The sequence below is a fragment of the Triticum urartu genome, chromosome 2A (assembly GCF_056163025.1).
Source record: "Triticum urartu cultivar PI428250 chromosome 2A, HENAU_Tu73, whole genome shotgun sequence".
NCBI classification, from domain to species: Eukaryota; Viridiplantae; Streptophyta; class Magnoliopsida; order Poales; family Poaceae; genus Triticum; species Triticum urartu.
Window position 1 is genome coordinate 74,614,212 of NC_141874.1, and position 10,580 is coordinate 74,624,791.

The 10,580-nt window shown below is 49.2% G+C and overlaps 1 protein-coding gene and 1 pseudogene across 1 annotated transcript; both read right to left on the reverse strand.

The window, feature by feature from the left end:
- Positions 1-2,225: 2,225 nt before the first annotated feature.
- LOC125535738 (aspartic proteinase nepenthesin-1-like) lies at positions 2,226-3,852 on the reverse strand (annotated as a pseudogene).
- A 5,397-nt stretch (positions 3,853-9,249) lies between these two features.
- Positions 9,250-10,220, reverse strand: LOC125535740 (protein SRC2-like). The gene has a single exon (XM_048698810.2). It carries the CDS (start codon positions 10,134-10,136, stop codon positions 9,336-9,338), a length of 801 nt encoding a protein of 266 aa, XP_048554767.2. The 5' UTR covers positions 10,137-10,220; the 3' UTR covers positions 9,250-9,335.
- Between the last annotated feature and the right edge of the window lie 360 nt (positions 10,221-10,580).

Consider the following 10,580-nt stretch of genomic DNA (forward strand, 5'->3'; position numbering starts at 1 on the left):
TACTCTTTCCTTACAACTTCAAGTGAGTGTTACTTTCTTGTGCATATTCGGTTTCCCTTATTAGTCCAGGTTATAGTAATGTAATTGATGAGTTATGTACGCGTGCATAGGTTCCATTATATTCTCCTAGAGATTAAGCTCGAGGAGGGAGTAGTAACCGTCTTAGACTCGAGATGAAAAGATCCCAAGGAGTATCCGGACATGACTGAAATTCTCGAGAAGTAAGTTAAATCGATCATTATCGCACCATATCGGCAACTTTGTTCACTTCCTGATATCAAGTAATTGTTTTCTTTGTCTGGCAGGGTTTGGAAAAAATTCACCTCAAAAGCTTTGGGACTGCCGAAGAAGCTGGAATTTAAACACCCGAAAGTAAGTACTACTAGCATGTTCCGTGCATCTCCTACTGATTCAAGTGCTAGTTTCATCAATACCATTTTAGCATGCTTGCTTATCAGTTTGATTGACCTCTATTTCTTGTAAAGTGGTTGTGGCAGGAAGACGGGAATAATTACTGTGGATATTACATTTGCGAGTCCATCTGCCACACGACCTGTGAGCGGGGCTACACTAAAAAACAATATGAAGTGCGTAAGCAATAATATTCAGAATTTAACTTTATTTACCATCTTTTGTGTTGCGTTTCATTCATTCATATATATACTACTAGTGTGCGTAAGCAATATATATTGACCCCCTTCTTCAAATTAGATGTTTCGGATGCGGGATGAACTCCTAGCACCAGATCGCATGCGAGGAATTCAAGAGGAATTGGCGGCATTCTTTCTTGACCACGTGATCGATAAAGACGGAGAATACTATGTAGACCATGTGTTCATATATAATTAGGGGATTATATTGTAAGAGATCTTATATTGTATATATGTAGCCAGTAGCGTCGGATAGATATACGAAAACTTGTTGTTCGACCAATCTCTCGGAGAAGGAGAGGTTGATATCACTTCTCTCTGTATGCATATGTTCATGACGATCTTCTGTTTCCTTCATTTTTGCTTACTAGCTAGCGTGTCGAGTGCTCTCTATATGTATAGTACGTAGCGTCGACCAAGCATGGAGATAAGAGATGACACTTCTCTCTATTAATTAATTAGCTACCTAACACAATATATGAAACACCTTAATTAACCATACAAAACCCCCCAAATCCCCCCCCCCTTCAGAAAAAAACAAAAACCCTAACCCCTAAACAGCTGACGCGTGGATGCCTATTGGTCCCGGTTGGTGCCACCAACCGGGACCAAAGGGCCTCCTGCCTGGGCTCGCCGCACCGGCCACGTGGAGGCCAGTCTGTCCCAGTTCGTGTAAGAACCGGGACTAAAGGCCAAGGGCATTAGTAACGACTTTTTAGTCCCGGTTCCAAAACCGAGACAGAAGGCCCTTACGAACCGAGACAAATGGCCCTTTTTCTACTAGTGTACGTCTCCCTCATAGCTAGTGTTCCTGATTATAACTGCTGATACTCCCAATAAAGCACCTGTTCCATCCCTACATATTGCACCAACGGCACGGAACAAGCCATTGCCAGACACCGATGCATCATCATTAGGCTAGTCATAGTGGGAGTAACTTAGCTAGTAACATAGCGCACTTCGAGAAAATTCTGCTTTTGTGGCAAGTAATTAATGAGAGATGGTAACATAATATGTTATTATAACATAACGCTTTCCAAAACAAGATGAGTCTATAAGCTAATAAATGAAGCCATCTATGATACTACTAGTATGTTACTTTGCATTATGAAGGTAGTAACTTAGACTAGTGTCATATGCAAAACACTAGTTTAAGTTACTCCCCACTATGACCAGCCTTAGCTTTGACATGACCTTCGAAGGGGGGGGGGGAGGGGGGGGGGGCATCATTGTGCTCATAGTTTTGTTCCGCATTAACTCGATGTCCTCCATGTAAGAGGTGAGCTGGGAGCCTGGGATCGGCTCGTGGCACCATTAAGCCCAAAACGCTAGCTTGGCTTGGATCCAATTCAATTCAATTTTTTATTGCATCCACTTAAATTCAATCAGGCCAAAATAAAAATTGAAGATACTTCTTGACCAAAGAACTCAGCCATGCCACCTTTTTTTTTTGATCGGAGGGAGTATAAAAAGTAAGCCATAGTAACAAATAGTGAATACTAAAAGGAAAAAAAACAGCGAATCTTTCATACTTGAATATCCTGCAAAATGCTTGCAAAGAGGGTTAGGAGGGTATGAATGCACCAACCATCATCATTAAATTCAGCATTGTAATTAGAAATGTAACCCATTATTCTTAAATTGTTCCCACACGGTTTATGCACCAACTAACGATGAATGCATTCGGCGCAGATACATATAGAGTACTCTCTAGGATCTACTAGACAGTAATTGCGCGAGTGTCAGCACTACAATGCTCCTGGGCAAAGTAGAGGCGATTCCCGGGGAGGTCAAATGTGAAGCGCGTGTCCACCTGCTGCGCCGCGCCGAGCACCGTCATCTCCTCGTCCGGCACGACGGCGAAGCACAGGTGCTGGTTCACCCTCACGAACAGCAGTTCCGGCTTGATGAAAAGCCTGGTCGCTTCTTCGTGCAGGTCGAAGGTCAAGCTCGGAAAGCGCACGTGGTCCCACGAGACAAAGCAGAGGTGGTACCCCTGCACCGGCACCGTCGAGCGGCGCGCCCCCTGCTTGTGCATGTCCGCCGCGACCTCGGCCTCTACGACGTCATACGCCGCGCGGACCAGCCTGGTCAGGGGAGTCCCGGGGTCGACGACGGACCCCCCACGACGGGTTTGTAGATCCCGCCTAAACATCGCCATCTTTACGCCGTTAAGTTTTTTCCTGTTGAAGCTGATGCCGACGATGCGGATATAGTACGTGCTACTTTGGCCGTAGCCCGGTCCCGTGAACAGCAGCGACGTGCTCCGCATGTGCTCGTGCCTTGGGATGTCGCGGCCGAAGCGGAGGAACCCGTGCCTGGCGCCGGGGTGGCTCTGTCCGGGGAAGAGGCAATATGAGAACCGCGAGTCGGCCAGCCCGCGTGCGGTGAGCTGGCGCAGGAACGACGTCGGGTGCCTGCTCAAGCTCAGGGCCCCGGCGAGAACGCCGTGATTCAGGCCCACGAATCCGTCCGTCGTGTGTGCGCACCGAAGATGAGGTTGTCGACGTCCCTGTTGTGTCCTCCTCCTCCTGCGCCGGGGCTGCCGGCGAAGGCAAACGTGTCGCTGCCGAGGTAGCCGTGCGCGGCGACGTTCCAGGAGGTGGTGTAGAAGCTGCACCGGTTCCGGCCGGAGGGGGTGTAGGGGGGCGTACACTTGGGGTCTGCGGGCTTCATGTGCTTGTAGCGAGGGGACTCAGCAGAGTCGAAGACGGCGCCCTCCTGCCGAACCTCAGGCACGCAGGGCTGGCACTGCATCCAAGTCAGATCGCCGACGAGGTCCAGCCCGAGCTTGTAGAAGTGCCTGGTTTGGCCGGAGCCGACGCCGACGAGGACGCCGTACAAGGGCCACCCCACGGGGGCTATGTGCGGACCTATGCTGGTGAGGTTCGCGTCAAATTGCCCGAGCCCGCCGGCTGTGTCGTGGTTGGACACGATAGGCAGACTGAATCCACCGCTCGGTGTCGGTGGTGCCGCATTGCCGGCGACGCCGTGGTTGGCCGAATTCAGCAGAGCAAGGAGGAAGCAGAGCTTACAAGCATATAAAACAGACATGCTTGATTCCTCCGATCTCTATACTAGGGCTATGTTCGATGAAGCCAGAAAGACGGTTGAGCGTACGTCCTTCATTTGGAGGTCGTCTGTTAAATAGACTCAGAAGAATCCATCTCTGGAGTATCTATCTCTAGATGGATATGCATGCATTGGTGACTCCGATTACTTAGTGCAGCCAAGATACAGGGCGGCTAATTAATCAATCGACTCTGAAGTATCTCTAGATGGATATGCATGCATTGGTGAGGAGAATACTCGACATGTCGATGGTTGAAATAATACGAAAGCTCCCTAATTCCTCCAACAACCTTATTAATGAGTTTTTGTCAATAGTACTCCCTCCTTTCGGGTTTACGGAAACCAACAACCAAAACGGTGCGACCAAGGGAACCTTCCGTAAAAAATATTAAATATCGATAATTGTGAGAGCTCCTAATCGGCACTTCAGGCGCCAAAAAATCGCTACGGCGCTCACAGCCCACAAGCTATGGGCGAATGTTTTAAAAATGCTCACGAATTCGAAAAAATATTCATGAAGTTCAGATATGTTTATGAATTTGAAAAAAGTTCATGGATTTGGAAAAAGCTTATGAATTATAAAAATGTTCGCCCATTTACAAAAAGTCTAGAATTTAAAAAATTCAAGGATATGAAAAGGTTCACAAATTTTAAAAAATTCACAAGGTAAGAGGACACCGGCGGATGCCGCGCTGTGTTCGTTGGGGATGGGGCATGCCCGTCCCTCTCCCACTGAGAGGTTCCCTTCTGCGGCCCGGAATGTGGTGTACTTGTACCCCTGTTTGATGGGCATGCAAAAGTATCAATCCTTCATTTTAGTTTATCCAGAGGTTGCGGCGAGTGAAGCGTTGAACAACATCCGAAGCTTGTGCCCTTTGCTCGCCCCTGTACCTCCAAGAGTATCTCATCTGCCGCACGGGCATCGAGAGTGGCATCAGGACTAATTCATCTTAAAATTTGTCGTTGTTATGAGCTAGAGTGAGTAGCTAATTTATATAAATTCTACTCCCTCAGTTTCTGAATATAAGTCTTTTTAGAGATTTGAATATGGAGTACATATGTATTTTAGAGTGTAGATTCACTCATTTTACTTTATATGTAATTCATATTAGAATCTCTAAAAAAACTTATATTTAGGAATGGAGGGAGTATTTGATGTATTTTGTTGCTTTTCTTCCAAGAAGTCAAATTCGTGCAAACAAACAAGTATAGTGCCTACAATTTCTAGGTATATTTTGCTCTGAGCTCACATAAGTTGGTGCTGTACCAACAACATCGTCGCTTGTCAGCTAACTGTTGGTGCATATTCCGTTCACTTCTAGTGTTTCCTACAATAATGCAAACATCATCCAGATCTTTTCTAGTTTCAGCAGAGTAGAAAAAATGCATTTCGAACATGGGTGAACATGGACCAGACGGGTGAATGCATTCTTGGATGTCGCTAATCTTTTGACAATCTATTGTGCTTGCTACAAAAGCAAAATCACAAAGAGCTACTTCACTCATGGAAAAAAGAAGTCAGAGACAAAATTCAGTCTAATTTCCCCATGTTGCTTCAGGGGCATCGAGAACAAACAAAATGACAGATTTGGTCGCAGGAGATCGCGTACTAATCCATCCAAAAGAATCATTACAATATGGATTCTGTGGGTAGTAGAGCCTAGATTACGTTCGAATACCAGGGAAATCACCTTGTTAACAATGACAAATCATTAGCCAATTCTTTGCAGAATGGCATGAACGTGTGCGGCGCCCCCCCTCCAGAATTCCGTCCCTCGGTCATATTTTCGTAGTGCTTAGGCGAAGCCCTGCGGAGATAGCATCACCATCATAGTCACCACGCTGTCATGTTGCCGGAACTCATCCACTACTTCGCCGTCGTGCTGGATCAAGAAGGCGAGGACGTCACCGAGCTGAACGTGTGCTGAACACGGAGGTGCCGTACGTTCGGTACTCGATCGGTTGGATCACGAAGAAGTTCGACTACATCAATTGCGTTAACAAACGCTTCCGCTTACGGTCTACGAGGGTACGTAGACACACTCTCCACTCTCGTTGCTATGCATCTCCATGGATAGATCTTGCGTGTGCGTAGAAAAAAAATTATTTTCCATGCAACGTTTCCCAACACCATGGTCCTTCTTGCATTACCCTCTCCCAATCACAAGGCAGCAAAACTGAAGAGTGTAGAGGTTCGGTTCCCAAGGCTTGAAGTTGACTTCCTGTGCAAGATCCCAGGCGGATCGCATGTTCCTGAAGAACCATCCCTGACTGTAAGGTTTGTCAATGTGAACCCTTGCCACCGCCATCCACCTTGCTGCATCTTGAGGGATAGCTTCCTCATCAACCACGACATCATCCATGCCATCCTCACAGAGCCCTAGCTCCGCCATCATCCTCTCTACCTCCAACTTTCGCCGCCATCTGTCAAAACCTTGCCCGAAGATGAAAAAACCGTCGGGCGATGAAAAACAGCGGAGCCCTACACCGAGCCGCCTGCCAAGGGAGGAACGACCTAGGCCGCGAAGCCCTAGGCGCTCCTCGGAGTCAGATCGGCGGGAGGGAAAAAACTGATCTCAACGGCGGCTGCGGACGCCTCCGAGAGGAAGAAACCCTACCGAGAGGGAAAGATTCTAGCAAATACAAAAGTTGGACATAAAAAAGGCAATTGTTGTTTGGGCTTCGTGGCCCAGTATTTTCTGCCAACCTATCCTCTCACCATCGTTTCTTCTTAATTAATTTACTGTCTACTACTTCCATACAAATGCAACATCTACTTTTGCTTGTGTGGGTGACTCCGGAGGCGACTCAAAACCCAGGACAAAAAGCTCTATCTCTTATCGCTCCGGCAGTCGGCCATGGCGGCCCCACCCTTCCATCAAAGATGAAGGGAGCAGGGGTGCACCTTGTGACCCTCACTGCAAACAAGCACACGAAGTATGGAGGTGTTGGAGTGGCGGCGATAGCGCATGGCATTGCATCAAGGTGGAATAGGCGCGACCGTATGTAGCTTCCTGCACCTTGGGGAGCAACTTCATACGTTATTGGGCTGCCAGTTGTTGCAAGCCTAAGCTTGTTCCTCCCATGTATGTATGGATGTATATACTGCCAAAATCCCTTTTGGCGGCCGCGCTCGAATGAGGTTGTTTTTTGAAAATTCAAAATTCATCAAATTTCATAGTTTTACATTCAAATTTTTTTTGAGTAAAATATAGATATACATAGAGGCATAATACACATGTGTGTAAATTTTCAGGACGAAATATGTTGAAGTGAGGACTGAAAAAAGATAAATCTGGGGCTATTTAACACATAATACTATCCATTCTTCCAGACCCTGAATTTGTCTTTTTTGTACAGATCACATTTCAATATATTTCATCCTGAAATTTTACACATACCATCCTTGTTTATTTGTAAAAAAAATTGAATCTGAAAAGTTTATTTTTTTTTAAAAAAGAGGCCTTCATAGAGGCCGAGAGCCAAAACGCCTCACTCATATGCACAAAGATCAGTTGCGACAGTTAATCCTTCGTCGAATTAGGAAGAACAAGCTTTGGCTTGCAACAACTGGCAACCCAATAAGGTAGGAGCCAACTACCGTGTCAACCGTCACATCATTGCCCATCCAGTACGAAGCATTTTAGATTATATCTTGATTTTGCTTCTTGTGTACAGATATCATGAAGGCTCAGTAAATTTTTCAGCCTCCCATGGTCGCGCCTATAAAAGCACACACATCAAACCGAGGAGATCTTCAAACCGAGAGGCGGTCACAATCACTTGGCAAACATGGATACCAAGGCGGCAGCAACGCTTGCCTTGACGCTCGTCCTCAACGAGCAAGTTGTCCAAGGTAGAGTCCTCCACCGAAGACCAGCCCACTGGCCCCAACCGCTCTCCACCGGTGGCAGCGCCTCCACCGGCAACGACGCCGACAACGTTGAATAAGAGCACAACAACACCAGCGGAGCTACATGCAAACTTGAGGGGGCGGCTGCCCCCCCCCCCCTCCCCGCCATAGGTTAGGGGCCTAAATTCAGTGGCATCCTGCGCTAGCTTCACCACTGGGAGCAAGGTGGTGCGTGGAGAAAGATGGCTGGTCTGGAGTCGTTCTCGATCTGGTGGGTCTTCCTCGGATTTGAAGCCCTACTACAGCGCAGAAGAACCAGTGGCTACTAGCTTCAAACGGGTGTGCAATGTCGTTTCCTCGGTGTTGAGTATCGTGATTAGATTGAAAACATAGAATAGACTAGGAAGTACTTCATCTTGTCTTTACTTTAAGAAGATCATGTATTCCTATATATGTGCCCATGAGGCTCAAGTAATAAACACTGATTCCACCAATCTCTCTCTATTCCTTCTACATGATATCCGCCTAACCGATCCAAACCCTAGCCACCGCCCGCCACTTCTGCCGCACGCCACCCCGTGGTGGTCGGTGTCCATGATCACCATTGGGGACCGCGTCGCCCGTACGTAGGGTTTATCCGCCGATCCAGTTGATCGGCTGGCTAGAGAGTCTTTTTTCCGATCTTTTGATTTGAATTTTTCTCTCTCTTGCCGGTCACATTGATCGTCAATTTTTTTGGTTTCCCGATCTAAAGATCGATTTGGGTCGCTGGCCGCCATTCATCATCTTCAACGCGTGCTTTCTACTCCAACAACAGCCTGGCCGACACCTGCCGTCGCGCTCCTACGTTGGCCCGCACCGTATCGCCCATGGCTCAATCTCACGTCCTGCGCGCGTGTTGGTTGCAGCGCGTCGCGTGCGCAAGTGCAGCGCTAGCCCGGCTTGACCCATGGCCGCTCATGCATCTGCATGGCACCACGTGCTAGCCTGATTGCATGTAAGTGCTCATGGCACCTGTGCTAGTCTGGTTGCACCTAGGTATTGCGAATGTACCAGATGGCCTAGCTATGTGTCACGTCCGGCTGCATCACACTGGGTGGCTGAGCGGACACTTCGATTTCACGCGTAATTGGATTGATCATGCGAGCGTCCACGATTCCGTACCGCGAACGTTGTTGAGTATGTGCCTCTTCACTGATTAAGCAACGGGTTGCAGCTACCTCGTCGTTTTGGATCGCAGTCGTCGCCGTCCCAAGGATCTCTCCACGTCTACACCGACCCGCGTGTTGTCGCTGCATTGTCCCTTCAGGTCCTAATGCCACGGTCCGCGCGCGGTCCACCGCTGTCCCAAGGCCGTCAGCTCTAGGCCTTCCACGTGGCCAGTGACGAAGGACGGAACTTTTTCAAAATGGGACGAACCCTTAAGCCAAAAAAAAATTGATGCAAAACCAACACTACAACCCTTTAGAATTTGTGGAGTTTTGCAGTTGCAATCAGATATTTATTACTCTTTTCGTTGCAAGTTTTTCTAAAGATTCCATCAAGTGATTACATACGGAGCAAAGCGAGTAAATCTACACTCTAAAATAAGTCTATATACATTTATATATTGTAGTCCATTTAAAATGTCTAAAAAAACTTATATTTAGAAATGAAGGGAGTAATACGAAAATCTCAGACCAAATGAAATCAGCTGCAGGATTTTTATTCAAGTTTGACGTACTTATTTAGTTATATATCCTGATGAATATGGGAAGTTTTCAGAAGGCAACTCCTGCGCCGTCGGCGGCCGTGGGCTTGTACCCGGAGTCGTGAGCCGCCTTGTCCGACGGCGGCATGTCGCCGAACACCATCCCCCCGAAGCCTCCGCCGAGCAGCCCCGCGCCGAGCCCCAGCGCGAAGCTGCCGTTCCTTACGCAATAATTCTTCTGCGCTGGCGACGCGGCGGCCGTGCCACAGCCGGCAGCTGGCTTGGGCGCCGGCGGCATGCGAGCACACGCCTGAGGGTAGCGCGGCACCGCCGCCTCCGGCGCGTAGACGTACGTCGGAGGACAGTACTGCCACGGCGGCAGCTCGTACCCCACCACCGCGGCGTCGTCCCAGCACAACCCTTCGTCCTGGGCCAGCGGCACCATCACGGGGCCGAAGTGGTACGCCACGGTGAGCATGCCCCGATGCTCGGTGCAGTGCACCTTCCGGACCGGGTACGACTCACGCCGCGGCGGGCCGCCGACGCAGGCGCAGGCCAGCAGGTCGGCGACAGGGATGAACACCTCGCCGACGTCGCGGTCCTCGAGGCCGAAGAGGCGCTCGGTGCGGAGGAGCACGTGGAGGTAGGCTCCCGCGGCGGCGGCCTTGGCGGGCGTGGGCGGGACGGTGAACGTGAACGTTTCGTCCCACGTCGGGTGCCTGGCGCCGTCGCGGTCGGTCTGGTTGCACCGCCGCGTGCGAGGGTCGCCGAACACGGACGTGATGGCGTACACCTCCATGCGGCTGAACACGTTGACGTCCTTCAGGTTGCTCGCCGAGACGAGCGTCAGCTCCAGGACCCTGTGCGCCATTGCTAACCGCCCCAGCGCTGTTGGAGAATGGGAAACTACGTGGCGAGCTGCGAGCTTTGCCGTACGGGCTTATGGCGGCCATGGCGCCCAGGGGTATGTATAGGGGTCGTGCTGGGCCCGCTGCCAGCGACGTACGGGTCGATCGGCTGCTCCAAGTTTGGCGCGCGGGCAACATGCATGCATGGATGTGCACGCATCCGATGCCAATGGAAATTTCTTCAACAGAATGTGCGCAACAGCTAGCCTGTTACTGATGACATTTGATATACAAATTTCTAAATTTTAAACCCTAAAGATCTCAACATCTTCTAGAACACCTGTGGTTGTGAATCAGTGAGTTGTATAGGACTGTTAGGTTGCTTCTGATGAAAGATTGTTGTGCTACTTCTTTCCCACTGATGCGACATATAATTTTCCAAACTACTGGAAGAGTGGAAGGTGCAT